At 38.1% G+C, this 22091-nt stretch overlaps 1 protein-coding gene across 3 annotated transcripts in view; it reads right to left on the bottom strand.

Moving 5' to 3' along the window:
- Window positions 1-22091, bottom strand: part of col16a1 (collagen, type XVI, alpha 1) — a 375244-nt gene that overhangs the window by 114383 nt on the left and 238770 nt on the right. For all 3 annotated transcript variants that reach the window (XM_072915591.1, XM_072915590.1, XM_072915592.1), the window contains 3 exons: window positions 19333-19401; window positions 14355-14387; window positions 1377-1427 (listed from right to left, as the gene is read on the bottom strand). In XM_072915591.1, coding sequence (XP_072771692.1) covers window positions 1377-1427; window positions 14355-14387; window positions 19333-19401 — 153 coding nt within the window. The remainder of the gene's footprint in view (window positions 1-1376; window positions 1428-14354; window positions 14388-19332; window positions 19402-22091) is intronic.

Genomic DNA, 22091 nt, shown 5'->3' with positions numbered 1-22091 from the left:
TTACTCCCGTCATAGTGACAACACTGTGTACTGTCGTGTTTATTTTATACATGCATGTGATTGTTTAAATATTGTTAATGTTAGCAGTATTATAGCTAATAATGATAATAAGTGTAACTTATTTATTGAAGGTCGAACGATGGATGACTTAATGTTGATGTTTATGTGCGCACATTGATTGAACTTCGGGTCCTGTGCTTACGCAGGCTAGGTCCCTAAGTCTTGGATGGCGAGCTGTAGATAGGCCTCGAGCCTGAGCCCAAGGATCTCCACCTCTCAACCCCTGAACTCCACCTGCTCTGGTCGGGCCGGTAGGCGGCTTATAGCCGAACCCCTTGCCTTGCACCTCATTGCTCTGCGGCCCTTTGCACTACCTCATACACACCCTGACCATAAACTGAACTCTCACTACAAACTGCCATACCCACAACCCCAAACCGTGTGGCTGTATGAACTCTGAATGCGCATATGGACTGCGATCAGTCTCATATGACCTTTTAAGAACATTTGATACTACCTGTTATGAATTACCTGAACCCTTGCTGTTTTTTTCTTTTGTTTTGAATGGCCAATCCTATCAATGTATGTCCACTATTTGTTGCACTGTACATATTTAAATAACACCAGTATAATTTAAAGCATTTAATTGTGTCTGTCCTACTCTCTCCGAGTCGTAATCTAGACTTCTGATTAGCCCAAATATTGAGAACGTCTACTATACTAGCTAACGTACCTGTTACACAAGCTAAAATCATCAGCCCGGAGGTTTGGTCTTGGGTGCAGTTGGGTGTTCCAACAGGACAATGACCCCAAACACACGTCAAAAATGGTAAAGGAATGGCTAAATCAGGCTAGAATTAAGGTTTTCTTCCAAAGTCCTGACTTAAACGTGTGGACAATGCTGAAGAAATAAGTCCATGTCAGAAAACCAACTAATTTAGCTGAACTGCACCAATTTTGTGAAGAGGAGTGGTCAAAAATTCAAGCAGAAGCTTGTGGATGGCTACCAAAAGCGCCTTATTGCAGGTAAACTTGCCAAGGGACATGTAAGCAAATATTAACATTGCTGTATGTATACTTTTGACCCTCACATTTTCAGTAGACCCATAATAAATTCATAAAAGAAGCAAACTTCATGAATGTTTTTTGTGACCAACAAGTATGTGCTCCAATCACTCTATCACAAAAAAATAAGAAATGATTGGAAACTCAAGACAGCCATGACATTATGTTCTTTACAAGTGTATGTAAACTTTTGACCACGGCTGTATATGGTTCCGCTTTACAGCCCAAGTCATGTCGGGGCGTGTAATGATGTCACACATTCCGCTGATATTAACTCCACCATATGCACTTTCACACAAAGTGCGACTCACCCGGTCGCCTTTTTCTCCTTTGAGCCCAGAAACTCTTGCAAGAGTTAAGACCTGAAATACACACATGGCACCACATTCTTAATCACACACTCAAGTACCACAGTTAACAAATCATGTCATGTAAAATGACTTCAATTATTACTATTATCTTAACATGTTAATCCTAATTAGGTCTAAATATTAATGCATTATAACTACATATATTGTAGACACAAGGGATAACAGATTGAGGTTATTTTAAGAGTATAATGTACATTTTTAACACACAATTAGTATGTTTCATAATCCCCAGTTCAAACCACAACTAACAAAAAAGTGTTTCAGTTAATGTTGTTACCAGCTGGTGGCACTATTTCATAAAAATAAACACCACATTGGCTGCTACAATATTCAGTTAGCGGGGATGTGAGGTGGGCACTCACACATCAGCACAGAGCACCCATGGGAGACAGGGCTCAGGCTCACTCCCTCAATATACACGATTGAGATGAGCAGCTGCTCTGCAACAGGAGGGTGCAAACACCAAAACTGGATAGCCATTAAAAAAATAACTGAAGTCTTTTTAGCGTAATAAAGTAATTAAATCAGAGTCACTAACCCCCCCCCCCCACCTGCTGTTTCTGTGAGCTTCCACACACCATAAAGTCAGCTTATTGACGCTGCAACTGTGGGCTTGCGAGGACGACAAGCAGGCGAGGAAGCACAATTGTAATCTTCTCCTCTTTCCTCGTTTTGAAATCCATATAATATGGCACTAAAATCTATATCTCAAATTATATTGCGGCCTCCAGCGAAAACAATATTTCTATCACAATATACGGTTTGGCATATAAATAATAATAGGACCATATCAAAACGGGTAACATGTTGCATCATTTACAGTTGTTTTTTTCAAAAGTATTAATAATCTACTTGTTCATTTACCATACTTGCCAACCTTGAGACCTCCGATTTCGGGAGGTGGGGGGTGGGGAGGGGGAGGGGCGTGGTCGGGGGCGGGGGCGTGGTTAAGAGGGGAGGAGTATATTTACAGCTAGAATTCACCAAGTGTCAAGTATTTCTTATATATATATATATATATATATATATATATATATATATATATATATATGAAATACTTGACTTTCAGTGAATTCTAGCTATATATATATATATATATATTTAATATATATACATATATATATAAATAAAAGAAATACTTGAATTTCAGTGTTCATTTATTTACACATATACACACACATAACACTCATCTACTCATTGTTGAGTTAAGGGTTGAATTGTCCATCCTTGTTCTATTCTCTGTCTCTATTTTTCTAACCATGCTGAACACCCTCTCTGATGATGCATTGCTGTGTGGCGCGCACAAAAGTGCTTTCATCAAATGCACTAGAGTCTGGAATCTTCCATCTCTCCCTAGCATGGCCCAAAACCGGCACAATCTTTGCTTCCTGAGGAAGATCATAGATGGCAGTATTGCCCTGTTTAAGAGTGTCACAACATTGCTGTTTACGGCAGACGAACTGCCTTACGGTAGACAAAAACATGACTGCTGTTGTTGTGTGTTGTTACCGCGCTGGGGGGACGTTAATGAAACTGCCTAACAATAAACCCACATAAGAAACCAAGAACTCTCCCTCGATCATTCTACAGTTATAACGTGATTGGGCAGGCACGCTGTTTATATTGTGGGAAAGCGGACGTGAAAACAGGTCAGGTCAGCATGGAGCTGGAGGGGGAAGGCCTCCAGCTCGGCCTGAATTTCGGGAGATTTTAGGGAGAAAATTTGTCCCGGGAGGTTTTCGGGAGTCTCCCGGAAAATCCGGGAGGGTTGGCAAGTATGTCATTTACTGTTAATATCTGGTTATTTTCTGTTGTAACATACTTATATCTTCACTTGTGTTAAAATGTAATATGCACTTATTCCTCTATTGTTTGGATACTTTACATAAGTTTTGAGCAATATGCCAAATTTGGGTAATGTGGAAAATGCAGTATGTTTGATATACTTTGATGCTTTAGTATAACATTGTATTGTGTGATCATGCTTAGGGTTGCAAAGGGGTGGAACGTTTCCGGTAAATTTCCGGAAATTTACCACGAGAAGTTAAGCTCGGGAAGTTCGGAAATTTTGAAGATTTTTTGATTATTCAAAGTTGAATAAGATGAGAAGCTTGTAAAAGACTAATGCAATGCCACACATAGATATAAATAGTCAGCTAAACAATTGGAGTAGTCTTTACAAATATTTTACTGATGGACAAATGAATAGAAATAGGCTAGATGAATAAATGAACACTCAATCAGCATGCTAAATCAAACTACCGTATTTTCCGCACTATAAGGCGCACTTAAAAACCAAACATTTTCTCAAAAGCTGACAATGCGCCTTATATATGGACCATTATTGAGCCACAACAAACCTAAAATTCATTTTCATAAAGTTTAGGTCTCGCAACTACGGTAAACAGCCGCCAACTTCTTTTTCCCCGTAGAAGAAGAAGCGCTTCTTCTTCTACAGTAAGCAGCCGCCCCCGTAGAAGAAGAATTGTGTTACTATTTTGTGATTGCACGTTTGATTTACCGTAACACGAGTAAATCAGCTGTTTATTCATTTTGGGAGTGAACAGAGTTGTTAGAACGCTGGTTTGTAATCTATTAAAAAAGTTTGACTGACCTATCTGACTGTTTTGTTGACATTCCCTTTAGCGCTGCTCCATCTAATGGATGCATAGGTGCGCCTTATAATCCAGTGCGCCTTATATATGAACAAAGTTTTTAAATATGCCATTCATTGAAGGGGCGCCTTATAATCCGGTGCGCCTTATAGTGCGGAAAATACGGTATAACCAGTGACGTGCAGTCACTAGAGGCAGGTGAGGCGGGGCCTCACCTGCCATCATGGAAAGAAAAAAAATTTAAAAAGAATTTTTTTAAATTAAATTGTTATATGTATCCAGTGATTATACTATAAAGTTATTTTCCATTTAACTTCACCCGTTTTAGATTATTTTTATTTAAAATCGCTGAATTTTCACATTTGCCGTTCAAATACTGAGAAGAGACGGTGCGGTGAACAGCAGCCAGTTGAGGCACGTCACTCAATTGTGCCTCAACATGGATTGCGGACTCGGCTAACTGCTGGCCTGCTGTGCAGTGAAACCATATTTCTATATGAATTATATTATACATTTCCATAGTTTAGTTAGCTGAGGTATATAATGTACAGAGTATTTTGTCAACAACTGTATGTGTGTAAAGTATTTCTTGTGCTGAGCGATCATAAAACGGCTGCAAAAGACGCACTGGCTGAGGCTCGCCTCCTGCACCCCCGCCGTAGAATGCACGGCAAGCCCTGACGGGAGTGTTATATCAACTAAAGCCCACACTTAAACTTTCCACGTGCAAGATTGAATATATTTAAAAAAGTTATTTCATAAGAAGCCAAAAAGTGCAAAAACAATAATGTTCGTGTTGGAGGAGTTGTGAATGACTGCAGGGCCACAACATTAGGTACACCTGCAGACTGCAGGTGTACCTAATTCACAACTCCTCCAACACGAACATTATTGTTTTTGCACTTTTTGGCTTCTTATTAAATAACTTTTGTAACCTATTTTCATGGGCTTTCCTCTTTGTGATGTTAAGTTCCTGTTATGCGCTGTTATACAGTATATGCCTTGAGCTCTTATTTTGAAGGCACTAAGAGCGGAAGTGACGACACGTTGCGGAGGTTTTTGAAAGAAGGTAAATAAAGTGGTCCTCGTGTAAACTGGAGCCGCCGTGTTTGTTATTTTGTAGTTTCATACAGTATCGGCGACATTTATAAACCCTCGGTTACACTTTTTTAAATAGATTCAATCTTGCACGTGGAAAGTTTAAGTGAGGGCTTTAGTTGTGGACTTCATTTATAAAAAAAAAGGTAAGACCATAATAACGTTTTTTTAATTAAATGTGCTTTTTTGTGTGCTACAGTTTGTATGTATAAAGTTAAAGTTAAGTTAAAGTACCAATGATTGTCACACATGGTGAAATTTGTCCTCTGCATTTGACCTATCCCCTTGATCACCCCCTGGGAGGTGAGGGGAGCAGTGGGCAGCAGTGGCGCCGCGCCCAGGAATAATTTTTGGTGATTTAACCCCCAATTCCAACCCTTGATGCTGAGTGCCAAGCAGGGAAGAATGCTGGTATGAGCTTTTAAACATAACCCGTTAACTGCTGCCAATCAAATGGTGAATAAGATACTCTTTAGGGTTCATATGTTTGTAAATCTGACTGTGATGAAGTCAGTGCCTCACCAGCCATCAACCTCACCGCACGTCACTGGGTATAACCTACATTCTTGTATGACAACAGAATGGCTAGCAGAACAGAAGGCAGAGGAAACTACACCTTTTGATTTAGTATTTGCTAGTTGAACTTTACAGATCACAAAAAAGGTAAATTCAGATTGCTAACGTTGTTAGCATAAATGAATGGGATTTAACATAGACAAAATTAGCATCACGGCTAACGGAGAAATATTTTCGGTTCATTATGAGACTGGTGGTACATAAACCTAGCTAGCTAGAGATATTGGCCCCAACATCATTTAACAAGTACGGGAACAGCGAGCTATCTTGAGTGGAAGTCTACTGGAGGAGTCTACAGTCATACAGTAACAAGCAATTACACCTTTATTAAACTTAAATACCATAGATCTAATATGTTTACCCCAGTAATATTATCAACACTTACCAGACTGGATGAAGTCTTTGGGCTCAAATACTAGTGTGGCCTGTAGTGTGTAGCATGCTGGGAATTATCTGTGCATGTGATGGAGGAATGCACAGTGGAGGGTTGAAATTCAACTGAATTTGCATGAAATCAGGTTGTTTTAGTTAATCATTCTGCAAGATCTAGCATGTTGCATCCATTGTTTATTCCCATTAATTCCCATATATTCCCGTTAATTCCCATGGGTATTATTAACTTACAATGGCATTATATGTGTATTGTTTGAGTTTCACAAATTCCTCATTAATTCACCAAAATGTCACCGTGGAGTCTGTTTAGCTGATTGGAGAGCGAGCTTTTGCAGCAAGTGGGTCAAGCGGTATAGAAATTGGATGTACAGGTCGGTATTTGCCCTTGATATATTAAGTTGTCCACAATGTCAATAGAAAATGCATATTTTCACCTGTCTGTGCAATTTGTCCACATTAAATACACAACAGTGACAACGTCACCTTTGTTTTTTTGCACAACTCTCCCCCCGTGGCACACCCTGGCCAACTGAGGTAATAACCTACATTGGCCAGGTGCTGGAGTAAGCACACACAAGAGCAACATAATGAAGCATCCAGAGTTTCTTATTCTATTTGTGAAAGGAACATGCCTATTGTAGGTGAGAGAAAAAAAGAATTACGAGGTAGTCGCAACTCCCGAGTGAGGCGCATAATGAGGTGTAAATCAAGTTCTCAGTCAGTCAAAAAGCAGGGCAAGAGAGAAAGAGGAAAACAGAGAATGACTTATTTTTCTAACCATAGGCATCACCTACTTTAAGGGAAAGTGCACTTTCTTCCACTATCATTCTCAATCCTTATGTAAAACAAGCATACACGTGTATTTTTTTTTTTTTATGTATAAATGAACCCTAGCAAGGGATGGCTAAAAATACTGGTAATGGGGATTTGGTATATCCTGCCAATAAAGCCCTCTAAATAACCTCCATCAAGGTTGTATATACACTATATTGCCAAAAGTATTTGGCCACCCCTCCAAATGATGAGAATCAGGTGTCCTATCACTTGGCCCGGCGACAGGTGTATCAAATCAAGCACTTAGGCATGGAGACTGTTTCTACAAACATTTGTGAAAGAATGGGCCGCTCTCATTAATTTCCAGCGTGGAACTGTCATAGGATGCTACCTGTGCAACAAATACAGTCGTGGAATTTATTTGCTCCTAAGTATTGCAAAGTAAACTTTATCATAAGAAAAGTGAAGAGTTTGGGAACAACAGCAAGTCAGCCACCAAGTGGTAGGCTACGTAAACTGACAGAGAGGTCAGCATAGTGCAAATACTTTCTGCACAGTCAGTTGCTACAGAGCTCCAAACTTCATGTGACCTTCCAATTAGCCCACGTACAGTACGCAGAGAGCTTCATGGCCGAACAGCTGGATCTAAGCCATACATCACCAAGTCCAATGCAAAGCGTGGGATGCAGTGGTGTAAAGCATGTCGCCACTGGACTCTAGAGCAGTGGAGACGCCTTCTCTGGACTGATGAATCACACTTTTCCATCTGGCAATCTGATGGCCCAGTCTGGGTTTGGAGGTTGCCAGGAGAACGATACATTTCGGACTGCATTGTGCCGAGTGTGAAATTTGGTGGAGGAGGAATTATGGTGTGGGGTTGGTTTTTCAGGAGTTGGGCTTGGTGAAAGGAACTTTGAATGCTCCAGGATACCAAAACATTTTGGACAATTCCATTGGATGGCACTTCACGGTCATATGTGAGTAAAGGCAGGTGGCCAAATACTTTTGGCAATATAGTGCATTTAATGTAGTAACAATTTCTCAGAGCGCATCACAGCGTTCACCATTTCCTTCAACAACAACAACCACTAATCATGGCAGACTTTGTGACAAAGACTACTTTGGGGAAAATGATGATCCAGAATTTGATATGTTTGAGCCTGAACACAAGGACGATCTAAAGGTTTTAGAAACTGTGTGATTAGTATATCCATCTCTAATGAAACACCAAGCGTCACATACGTAGCAATATTGCTAAGTGCTAAACAAGAAATATAAACTACAAGCAAAATAAAACAATCACTTACAATGTTCGCTTTTACTAGGAATACGACTGATGGGATGCTTATACCTTTCAGCACAAGACTTGTGTTCCCCATTTCTATTATAAAACAGTGCGGCTAATTTATGGATTTTTCCTCGCTGACGACCATAATGCAAATAGTTTCATTAAACACATGCAAATACACAGAAATGGTCTGTTATTGTTTGTGCAATAGCGCCATCTTTTGGACAAGTTCTCTCACTGCAGGTGCTGTTGGGTGAACCTCAACAGTGTTCCCTGCTGTTTAAAGCTTTGAACCGAAAGTACAAGTGCTGTTCCATCTCCAAATCGTCCATAGCGTTTCTACTCATTTGGATTCTTCATTCAGTTTTACAATATAACTAAAACAACTCCTACTTGTTAAACCATCCCAAGTGTGATGTGTGCAGGAGTGTTTTCATGCATATTTGTACGTGTTATTGAAATGTAATCACGCCAGCGTCGTTAACATTAGCTAACACGTTTGTGTGTCTGTGTTAGTATTATTAACTTACAATGGCATTCTTTTTTTATTGTTTCAGTTTCACAAATTCCTCACTAAATTCACCAAATCGTCACCGTGGAGTTATTGAGTCTCTTTAGCTGATTGGAGAGCTATCTTGCGCAGCTAATGGGTCCATAACGATGACTTTTGTTTTGTTTGATCAGACACCATTTGGATTGATTGATTGTTTGATTGAAACTTTTATCAGTAGATTGCACAGTACAGTACATATTCCGTACAATTGACCACTAAATGGTAACACCCCAATAAGTTTTTCAACTTGTTTAAGTCGTGGTAACAATTAAGGTATGCAAATAAAGATTTACAAACTACTTATATGTAAATAACTAATTTCACTTTGTATATACATGCGGCTTATAGTCCGGTGCGGCTAATATTAGGCTTTTTTCCTTTCCGTTTCTAAAACGTAGCGGGTGCGGCTTATACCCATGCGGTCTATAGTCCGGAGAATACGGTGTGTACAAAACCCAAAACCAGTGAAGTTGTCATGTTGTGTAAATGGTAAATAAAAACAGAATACAATGATTTGCAAATCCTTTTCAACTTATATTTAATTGAATAGACTGCAAAGACAAGATACTTAACGTTCAAACTGGAAAACTTTTCCACCTGAAAAGCTTCAAAAATTGGTCTCCTCAGTTGTGTTGTTAAAAGGAAAAATGGTAAAAATGCCACTGTGACAACTTTTTTGCAATGTGTTGCTGCCATTAAATTCTAAGTTAATGATTATTTGAAAAAAAAAAAAAAACGTTTCTCAGTTTGAACATTAAAGGGGAACATTTTCACAATTTCAGAATGGTTAAAACCATTAAAAATCAGTTCCCAGTGGCTTATTATATTTTTCGAAGTTTTTTTCAAAATGTTACCCATCACGCAATATCCCTAAAAAAGCTTCAAAGTGCCTGATTTTAACCATCGTTATAAACACCTGTCCATTTTCCTGTGACGTCACATAGTGATGCCAACACAAACAAACATGGCGGAAAGAACAGCAAGCTATAGCGACATTAGCTCGGATTCAGACTCTGATTTCAGCGGCTTAAGCGATTCAACAGATTACGAATGTATTGAAATGGATGGTTGTAGTGTGGAGGCAGGCAGCGAAAACGAAATTGAAGAAGAAACTGAAGCTATTGAGCCATATCGGTTTGAACCGTATGCAAGCGAAACCGACGAAAACGACACGACAGCCAGCGACACGGGAGAAAGCGAGGACGAATTCGGCGATCGCCTTCTAACCAACGATTGGTATGTGTTTGTTTGGCATTAAAGGAAACTAACAACTATGAACTAGGTTTACAGCATATGAAATACATTTGGCAACAACATGCACTTTGAGAGTGCAGACAGCCCAATTTTCATCAATTAATATATTCTGTAGACATACCCTCATCCGCGCTCTTTTCCTGAAAGCTGATCTGTCCAGTTTTGTAGTTGATGTCAGCAGGCCAGGGAAGCCAGGGTCGATAGGGGGTTTAGCTCGTTCGTCTGCGGGAACAAACTGCCGCCATTGCTTGCCGTGCTAGCGAGGTCCTTTGTCCCTGAATTGCTCACACACTCCGGCAGATTCAATGGGGGTCTGGCGACAGATTTCTTTGACTTTATCGTTGGAAATGCATCTGCTTTGAGTGTCGCAGGATATCCACACATTCTTGCCATCTCTGTCGTAGCATAGCTTTCGTCGGTAAAGTGTGCGGAACAAACGTCCAATTTCTTGCCACTTTCGTATCTTTGGGCCACTGGTGCAACTTGAATCCGTCCCTGTTCGTGTTGTTACATCCTCCGACAACACACCGACGAGGCATGATGTCTCCGAGGTACGGAAAACAGTCGAAAAAACAGAAAATAACAGAGCTGATTTGACTCGGTGTTTGAGAAAATGGCGGATTGCTTCCCGAGAGTGAATATTAGAAAGGCGTTTAATTCGCCAAAATTCACCCATTTAGAGTTCGGAAATCGGTTAAAAAAATATATGGTCTTCAAGGTATATATTGACGCTTACATAGGTCTGGTGATAATGTTCCCCTTTAAATATCTTGTCTTTGCAGTCTATTCAATTGAATATAAGTTGAAAAGGCTTTGAAAATCATTGTATTCTGTTTTTATTTACCGTTTACACAACGTGCCAACTTCACTGGTTTTGGGTTTTGTACATCCACGCAAGAATATTGCATTATATCTAGCCTGTTTATTTCATCCACATGTCGTCCGGGTAAGCTAACAATGATACATGCTAATGAATCATTACATTTGTCAATATACTCTGCCTGGATTGACCATTTTGATTGTATCTATTGTTCCCATAAATTGTAGGAACTGTCCTTGCAATTAAACTGTATTTAAGGGTAAATTGCCCATCGGTTACAAGCATACTTGCCAACCCTCCCGAATTTTCCGGGAGACTCCCGAAATTCAGCGCCTCTCCCGAAAACCTCCCGGGACAAATATTCTCCCGAAAATCTCCCGATTTTCAGCCGGAGCTGAAGGCCACGCCCCCTCCAGCTCCATGCGGACCTGAGTGAGGACAGCCTTTTTTCGATGGGAGGACAACTGGGTGACAAGAAATAAATCATCCAGACTAGAGATAAATTGTATTATTATGTTTATCTTACCTACAAATAAATATATTTATTAATTAAAAAAAAAAAAACTAAATACATTTTTACTATATTTTGCTAAAAACATCAAAATTAATTGTATTTTTATTTGTATTTTTTCTGACTCCTTATTACATCCAGCCATAGAATTATACATTAAAATAAACATATTTGAAATAATTAATTTAAAATTATCATAATTCATTTAAAATGACCATATTTAATTATTAAAATAATTGCTTGTTTATCAACAACTTTATCATTTTATTCATTACATTTTGAAGCTCTCAGAAGCCAAGTTATGTTATATTCCTTAATATTTATTTATGCAAGTTTGAAGTATCAATTATCTAAACACAGTTTTGTTTGCATATTTTCAGGACATATATATATATATATATATATATATATATATATATATATATATACATATATATATATATGAAATACTTGACTCGGTGAATTCTAGCTGTCAATATACTCCTCCCCTCTTAACCACACCCTCAACCACGCCCTGCCCCACCCCCCACCTCCCGAAATCGGAGGTCTCAAGGTTGGCAACTATGGTTACAAGTTACATAAGTAGGCACTTCTTCCTTCTTCAGGTGAGGTTGGTAGTTGGTTGTTTGAAGTTAAAGTTAAAGTACCAATGATTGTCACACACACACACACGAGGTGTGGCGAAATTATTCTCTGCATTTGACCCATCACCCTTGATCACCCCCTGGGAGGTTTGTGTAGTGACGTGCTGGTTAATACCATCAGTAACAGAGTCATCGGGTTGCACCGTGGACATACTTTTAGTTGGACTACAACTGCGGCACGGGTAAATAAAAATGGTCGCCCAGAAAACAACGACCATGTGTGGAGATATTTGCTGATGTCACAAGTCGGGGCAGAGACAGCTTGTTTGGAACATGGCAATTTTTTCTCCAAGGTTTGAATTCACATTTTCGACACTTACCATACTAAATACACAAAAACCGGAAGAAAAAACTTAATTACCGTATTTTTCGGACTATAAGTCGCTCCGGAGTATAAGTCGCACCGGCCGAAAATTCACAATAAAGAAGGAAAAAAACATATATAAGTCGCACTGGAGTATAAGTCGCATTTTTTGGGGAAATGTATTTGATAAAAGCCAACACCAAGAACAGACATTTGAAAGGCAATTTCAAATAAATAAAGAATAGTGAACAACAGGCTGAATAAGTGTACGTTATATGAGGCATAAATAACCAACTGGTATGTTAACGTAACATATTATGGTAAGAGTCATTCAAACAGTGACGTGCAGTCACTAGAGGCAGGTGAGGCGGGGCCTCACCTGCCATCATGGAAAGAAAAAAAATGTAAAAAGAAAAAAAAATTATTAAATTGTTATATGTATCCAGTGATTATACAATAAAGTTATTTTCCATTTAACTTCACCAGTTTTAGATTATTTTTATTCAAAATCGCTGAATTTTCACATTTGCCGTTCAAATACTGAGAAGAGACTTGCAGTGATCAGCAGCTAGTTGAGGCACGTCACTCAGTGCCTCACCATGGATTCCAGACTCGGCTAACTGCTGGCCTGCTTTGCAGTGAGACTGTATTGCTATATGAATTATATTATACATTTCCATAGTTTAGTTAGCTGAGGTATATAATGTACAGTGTATTTTGTCAACAACTGTATGTGTGTAACGTATTTCTTGTGCTGAGCGATCATAAAACGGCTGCAAAAGACGCACTGGCTGAGGCTCCAGTAATCCCGCCTCCTGCACCCCCGCCGTAGAATTGTTTTATCAACTAAAGCCCACACTTAAACTTTCCACGTGCAAGATTGATTCTATTTAAAAAAGTTATTTCATAAGAAGCCAAAAAGTGCAAAAACAATAATGTTCGTGTTGGAGGAGTTGTGAATGACTGCAGGGCCACAACATTAGGTACACCTGCAGACTGCAGGTGTATCTAATTCACAACTCCTCCAAAACAAACATTATTGTTTTTGCACTTTTTGGCTTCTTATTAAACAACTTTTGTAACCTATTTTCATGGGCTTTCCTCTTTGTGATGTTAAGTTCCTGTTATGCGCTGTTATACAGTATATGCCTTGAGCTCTTATTTTGAAGGCGCTAAGAGCGGAAGTGATGACACGTTGCGGAGGTTTTTGAAAGAAGGTAAATAAAGTGGTCCTCGTGTAAACTGGAGCCTCCGTGTTTGTTATTTTGTAGATTCATACAGTATAGGCGACATTTATAAACCTTCGGTTACACTTTTTTAAATAGATTCAATCTTGCACGTGGAAAGTTTAAGTGAGGGCTTTAGTTGCAGCGCATGGACTTAATTTATAAGTAAAGGTAAGACCATAATAAAGTTTTTTTTATTAAATGTGCTTTTTTGTGTGCTACAGTTTGTATGTGTAAAGTTGAAGTTAAGTTAAAGTAGCAATGATTGTCACACACACACTAGGTGTAATGAAATTTGTTGTCTGCATTTGACCCATCCCCTTGTTCACCCCCTGGGAGGTGAGGGGAGCAGTGGGCAGCAGCGGCGCCGCGCCCGGTAATCATTTTTGGTGATTTAACCCCCAATTCCAACCCTTGATGCTGAGTGCCAAGCAGGGAAGAATGCTGGTATGAGCTTTTAAACATAACCCGTTAACTGCTGCCAATCAAATGGTGAATAAGATACTCTTTAGGGTTCATATGTTTGTAAATCTGACTGTGATGAAGTCAGTGCCTCACCAGCCATCAACCTCACCGCACGTCAATGCATTCAAATAACTATAACATATAGAACATGCTATACGTTTACCAAACAATCTGTCACTCCTAATCGCTAAATCCCATGAAATCTTATACGTCTAGTCTCTTACGTGAATGAGATAAATAATATTATTTGATATTTTACGATACTGTGTTAATTATTTCACACATAAGTCGCTCCTGAGTATAAGTCGCACCCCCGGCCAAACTATGAAAAAAACTGCGACTTATAGTCCGAAAAATACGGTAAATTATAAGCTTGTTTTAGAAATGTGAGACTTACTTTTTCAGCCAGATCCTTGGATGAGAAGAATTCCTGTCAGTGAAGAAAGAGTCGAGAGAGATCAGTCATAAAAAAAACACGTGTGCTTTTTGTATTCCTCGTCTGTGGCAATTTTGTTGTCTTGAAGATGCTTGAAGGAGTGGAAAAGAGTCCATCTAAATGGCTTCATAACGTCACCATCAAACAGCATCTCCGGCATTGGCAAGCTGTTCCTGTTCCTGTTACACGCGCAACGCATCACTTGAACATGTGTTGTCATTACGATTCATTGCATCAGAGAAGCAAAAAAATGCATAATTAAAGACAGAAAGACCGACAGGAATATAAGAGCCACACTGGCTCAAAACACGAGACTTAAAAGGTTAATGCAGAAACTGAATTGATGAAATATGCAGAGGTTGAAACAAAGCACTGAGCTTCTCACGGCTCCTTTTTGATGAAATAAAATAAAGCAGAGTGACTGAAGTCTGTTTAAAAGCAAATGTTTGCACTGGTAATAAGAACGGAGAAATGACGATTTGAAGCAGTGCCATGAGAAATAATACAAACGTGTGCAAATATTTCAAATATTGGTATATCATTTTTAGTTGCATAACCAAAGTTTCACTATGGTTCAATTTCAAACCGAATATCTTGGGTAATCATCATTATTACATAGTACTATTACTACATGTTTTGATTCAAACACAATAAAACTTACATATAATACTAAATACATATATAAATAATTATTATATTATAATTTACAAATAAATGTGTTCAAACCATTCTTTCTATTAAAAATACTAAAAATGTTACATTCAGGGCCGTAAGCAGAATTTTATTGGGACCAATTGTTTCCCTACACACTTTGTGTCAAACTATTTTTATATTATTTGATTTCAACTTGAATTTATTGGATGAGTGTTTTGGATCTACTTTACATTTATTTTAGATGCAAAATAAAAATTAAAAATACATACTTAAAACATGTTTGCCCCACCCCCATTTGAAACCCATTTCATCTGTCTTATAAAAACAGAACATTAACACTACACTCCCCGTTGGACAATGACAGCATCGAGGGATATTTGCTATTGTGTCCTGATCAGTGATGGAGCAGGAAGGGGCTGGGGAATACGTTAAAGGGAACATTTAATTTGAAGCGCCCTGTCATTAATTTTCCACGTGCTCCTTCACGCAAAATGGGGACCCCCTACGCACAGTGCGGGATCTGTGTGTAGCACGTGTCAAACTCAAGACCCAGGGGCCGGCCATATCATTCAATGGGGCCTCCCACATCATTTTATGTGGCCCACCATGCCGTTCAGTGTGGCCCACCACATCATTTAACGGTGCCCGCCACGCCACTTCATTAAATTTGGCTCGCCACTTCATTTAATGTGGTCTTCCAAATCAGGGGTTCTTAGCCTTTTTGACCTTGGTGCCCAACATTTCCACTACAGAGGGCTCCGGGGCACACTCAAATATAAACACTTAATTAGAAATCTTACTCTTGATTTGACTCGAAACTGATAAATGCATTCAACCTACCGTACTTACAGTTTTACAGATAACTATGATTGTTCTTATTTCATATAGAAACCTTAGGCCTACTACTGAAATATATTGCATTAAAAGGATTTATTATAACTAATGACAAATTAGTGTACATAGTTATTTAATTTTAAAACAAAAAAATAAATAATAAAAAATATATCTTAGTTTTTACTTAACTGTCAATAAAATCAAAGTGTAAATGAAAACAGCTTCATCACTTTAGTCATAATTTTTGCGCTTAAGAAACTTGTCTATGACTTCCTCTGTTTGTTTGATATTGTCATTACTGCCACAAGTGGTGGGAAAGTGTATTACAACCGAGTACCGCGGCAGCCACCCTCCTGCAGTCAGTCGGATTCGACGAGAACTGTTCAATTTCATGAATGTGCCTTGGTGCATGTAATTGACCTCCAGGCTGTTCTGTCTCTTGCCATTATCTGCCATTGATGGCGATTGCATACCTGCCAACTTTTGAAATCAGAAAAACCTAGTAGCCAGGGTCCAGGGGCCGCAGGCCCCGGTAGTTCCAGGACAAAGTCCTGGTCGCCCCCCGACGCAAAATGATTATTAGCATTCAGACAGGTTAAAATGTTGCTAAAACCATCACTTTTCTATCAATCACAGTGACTTTTCAAAACAAAAATATTACAGCAAAAATCATATGGGTTGATTGACATGTTTATTCTAATTTGTTTTCCTCTCATGATAAATTAAATATTTATACCATTCAATCAATGCCTTATGCTTTTTCAATATTATGTGATTATTTCTTTGATAACCACAATATCATACCTTGACATCTTTAAAAGAAATTCAGTGAAAATATGCAGTTCACCATGCAAATGTGTTTTGGTAAATAAAGTTATGATTGTAAATGTATTCAAAATCTTTTGACATTAACTGTATATGTTGAAACTTTCAACAACTTAAAAGAATAAGATTTTTGAGAGTATTTGGTTCAAATTACACAATATAAATAAGACATGTCATTATTGATATTGCAGACATTATTGTAACAAGAAACTTCAGGTCGAAATTTTGGTTTATGAAAGAAATATAAATAAATATAAAACTTCATGACGACATTTTTCAAATTAATAAAGAGTAATAGAATAGTATAATAGTTATATGTTACTTGTTTTGAACATGTTATCGTTATCCCAAATAAAAAGATATACTGTACACAGAAATTATTTTTGATTTGATTTATTGTTTATGTAATAAAAGATTTACTTAAAATTTTATGTTTTGTGAGTTTTTTTATGCTACGAACTGTACTTACCGGCGATGTAAACCGAAGGAGACATTTCCGTAATGAAAGCTGCAACACCCTTTTTAGGTCCCATCATCACTGCAGCATTATCGGCAGCAAAGCAAACCAAATTCTGCCAAGGAATTTCGTTTGAGTCTATTTCTTCCGCGAGCATTTTGTAAATGTTTTCGCCTGTGGAAGCCGTATTGCATTCCCTCAAAGACAGAAGTACTGACAATACTTTTCCAATGTCGTCATCGAAATATCGAACACAAATGGGGTACAGTTTTACATCGTCATAATCGGTGCTGCCGTCAGTCGACATGCTAAATGGTTCCGTCTTCATGACATCGGCGATACTTTTTGAGGATTCTGTTCCAAGACACTGAATAATGTTTGATGATTTGGTTCGACCACATCCATATTTTTTGGCGATTTTCGAGTCGGGAAACATTTTCCAAAATAACTGTCCCATGTGATCAGCCAGTGCGATTGGAAGTCCATGCTCAATTATTGCCTCCGTAAATAAAACTTCGGCATTTATCACATCCAAAGAATCTGTTTGGGCGACGAAAAACGTTGAAAGTTTTCCACTTGTATCGCTAGCAACGGCATTAGACTTGTGTTTTTTTGTCCCAACGTGGTCTTTTACATCGCTAATTCCTCCGTGTCCGATCGAAAAATCTTGTCTGCACAAGGTGCAATTCGCGTAGTTTTCACCCTTTTTGGAACGGATAATTATTCCCGGGTAGGCTTTTGAATATTCTTCACGGAATGACTGCAGTTTTCTTTTCGGTTTAAGACTCGTTAACGATTTTTCTCCGGCTGATTCCATGATCGTTCGCTCGTTTGGAAACAATGGCAACAGGTGCCTCGTGCTTGGCAGCGGTGCTATAAATAGCCTCGCGCATGGCATTCGGAATGACTCGATAGGAAGTTACGGGAAGCAGTGTCGATTGTCATTGTTGTTACGCGATTTTGTGAATAAAACTTTTAAAAAAATAATTTTTTTAAATTAATGAAAAACTGTATTTTTTATCACTGCAACCGTAACCCGGAATAGGTTGATGAAAACCGTACTAATTACGGGAAAACCGGAGTAGTTGGCAGGTATGCGATTGATGTCAAGGGCCTTTGAAGAGGAGGCGTGGTGGATGAAAAACAGATACATTTTGGCGGCCCTATGGTTAAAATGTAAGGTGGTCTTCCACATCAATTAATGATTGATGTCCGCCACATTATTCAACGTTAATTCAAAGCCATAATTGCGATGTGGCCCTCAATAAAAACGAGTTTGACACCCCAGGTGTAGCCTGTAACATGAAACCTTTTTGGACAAAACAGTGCCAAAGTCTTGGTGTGTGAAAAAGCTACACTGTAAAATGAGTTTGCATGCATGCAAAATGAGTCCACATGGTTTTAACATGGAAGGATTTTGGCACTGTTTTGAAATCTTAACAGTAGCTTTGTCTTTTGGAAGCCAGCAGAAAATCTAGTGATCTTAAACAAGATGTTATTTCAAATGAAAAAACAAACAAAAAACTCTACGATATGTGAACAATTCAATGCTACTTGTTGATGTTGTGAACTAAAGTCATGTCAGGAAAAGGAAGCAGCCAGGAACATTTTACTATGTTAGTCTTATTACGGCATTTTAACGTATGCAGGCGCGGTCTTCAGGAACTGATTGGAGATGACAAGAGGGTGGCAGAGAGACACTCGAGTCGTTTTCCGGAGGCATGCTTGGGGTTCATCAGCGCTTCTGGAAGTGCCAGCGTTTCCAGGGTAAGCCGGCATTTTACGAGATAAACATCAGGTTGTAATGAATAGATAATTGGATGTACTCTATACTAAATGTATGTGAGTGATGAAACAAGTGGGAGTGCAACAAAAAGCAATCGCCCCTACGCTGCGCTGGAAGAACTTCATATATCAACATTTGACAGCTATAAAATTCACCGTGGAAATTAGTGGAGAAAAATAACTCCCGTAGGTTGCATAAGGCACCATTAGCAATGTTTTGACATGGCCTGTGGGTACTGAACAATTGCTACTTGCAACTTAAATCCAATAATCATTTCTGAAGAGAGAGGCGCAGCAGTTTCAAGGGACAACAACAACAGTGGTACTTGGGAAATAGCCAAAGGGCTCGTATAAATATGTAGAGGCCAAAATAGTGTGTAATACCTGGTTAAAAGAGTTTTCCGACAAGTCATTCTCTGCAGCCCGTCGGCTCTTGGAGGCATCTGGTGGACACTGTAACCACGCAACAGAAAAACCATTAAACACGGCATGACAAAAACACAACCTTGCCATTTAGATATTCAGAACAACACACTTTTGTTTTGAATGTAGCGCAAACTCAATTTAAGTGCATTAGGCTAAACACAACTACTCTAAAAATATCTAACACTGTCCAAAATTTGGACACTTACATTAGGGACTGTGAATAATAATATCTAACACATGGGTGTCCAAACGTTTTACACTTACATTAGGGACTAATAATATCTAACAAAGGGGTGTCAAAACGTTTTACACTTACATTAGGGACTGCAAATAATAATATCTAACACAGGGGTGTCCAAACTTTTTACACTTACATTAGGGACTGTAAATAGTAATATATAATACAGGGGTGTCCAAACTTTTGACACTTACATTAGGGACTGTAAATAATAATATCTAATACAGGGGTGTCCAAACTTTTGACACTTACATTAGGGACTGTAAATAATAACATCTAATAAAGGGGTGTCAAAATGTTTTACACTTACATTAGGGACTGTAAATAATAATATATAATACAGGGGTGTCCAAACATTTGACATTTACATTAGGAACTGTAAATAATAATATCTAACACAGGGGTGTCCAAACATTTGACATTTACATTAGGAACTGTAAATAATCATATCTAACAAAGGGGTGTCCAAACTTTTGACACTTACATTAGGGACTGTAAATAATAATATCTAACACAGGGGTGTCCAAACATTTTACACTTACATTAGGGACTGTAAATAGTAATATATAATACAGGGGTGTCCAAACTTTTTCCACTTACATTAGGGACTGTAAATAATAATATATAATACAGGGGTGTCCAAACGTTTTACACTTACATTAGGGAATGCAAATTATAATATCTAACACAGGGGTGTCCAAACGTTTTACACTTACATTAGGGACTGTAAATAATATCTAACACAGGGGTCTCCAGACGTTTTACACTTACATTAGGGACTGCAAATAATAATATCTAACACAGGGGTGTCCAAACTTTTAACATTTACATTAGGAACTGTAAATAATAATATCTAACACAGGGGTGTCCAAACATTTGACATTTACATTAGGAACTGTAAATAATCATATCTAACAAAGGGGTGTCCAAACTTTTCCACTTACATTAGGGACTGTAATTAATAATATCTAACAAACGGGTGTCAAAACGTTTTACACTTACATTAGGGACTGTAAATAATAATATATAATACAGGGGTGTCCAAACGTTTTCCACTTACATTAGGGACTGTAATTAATAATATCTAACAAACGGGTGTCAAAACGTTTTACACTTACATTAGGGACTGTAAATAATAATATATAATACAGGGGTGACCAAACGGTTTACAATTACATTAAGGACTGTGAATAATAATATCTAACACAGGGGTGTCCAGACGTTTTACACTTACATTAGGGACTGTAAATAATATCTAACACAGGGGTCTCCAGACGTTTTACACTTACATTAGGGACTGCAAATAATAATATCTAATACAGGGGTGTCCAAACTTTTGACACATACATTAGGAACTGTAAATAATATCTAACACAGGGGTGTCCAAACTTTTTCCACTTACATTAAGGACTGTAAATAATAATATCCAACAAACGGGTGTCAAAACGTTTTACACTTACATTAGGGACTGCAAATAATAATATCTAATACAGGGGTGTCCAAACTTTTGACATTTACATTAGGAACTGTAAATAATCATATCTAACAAACGGGTGTCCAAACTTTTTCCACTTACATTAGGGACTGTAAATAATAATATATAATACAGGGGTATCCAAACTTTTTCCACTTACATTAGGGACTGCAAATAATATCTAACACAGGAGTGTCCAAACTTTTTCCACTTACATTAGGGACTGTAAATAATAATATATAATAGAGGGGTGTCCAGACGTTTTACACTTACATTAGAGACTGCAAATAATAATATCTAACACAGGGGTGTCCAAACTTTTGACATTTACATTAGGGACTGTAAATAATATCTAATACAAGGGTGTCCAAACATTTTACACTTACATTGAAGAATAATATCTAACACAGGGGTGTCCAAACTTTTTGCACTTCAAATAATAATATCTAACACAGGGATGTCCAACCTTTTGACATTTACATTAGGGACTGTAAATAATAATATCTAACATAGGGGTGTCCAGATGTTTTACACTTACATTAGGGACTGTGAATAATAATATCTAACATAGGGGTGTCCAGACGTTTTACACTTACATTAGGGATTGTGAATAATAATATCTAACATAGGGGTGTCCAGACGTTTTACACTTACATTAGAGACTGTAAATAATAATATCTAGGTGTCCAAACCTTTTCCACCGAGGGCCGCATACGGAAATATTTAAAGATGCATTGATAAAATATTTTTAGTACAGTATACAAATGTGCTATATTGGTTGCAGTGTTAAACAGGATATAAGTCAAATTCTATTTTCAAGACCAGTTTTTAAAAATGAATAAATAAATATAATTCTCTCGACCACTGTGTGTGAGTGACAGGAAGAAGATATTCATCCTATATGACATAAGACGACCTGTGTTTTTAAGACTTCCTTCTGGTGGAAAAACCCCCCAAAAAAACAAGTCATATTAAAACTAGGGCTGTCATGTGATTATTCACAAA

This window comes from Nerophis lumbriciformis, linkage group LG21 (assembly GCF_033978685.3).
Source record: "Nerophis lumbriciformis linkage group LG21, RoL_Nlum_v2.1, whole genome shotgun sequence".
Taxonomy (NCBI): Eukaryota; Metazoa; Chordata; class Actinopteri; order Syngnathiformes; family Syngnathidae; genus Nerophis; species Nerophis lumbriciformis.
Note: the sequence above shows the minus strand (reverse complement) of the source record. Positions and strands in the feature narration are given on the sequence as shown.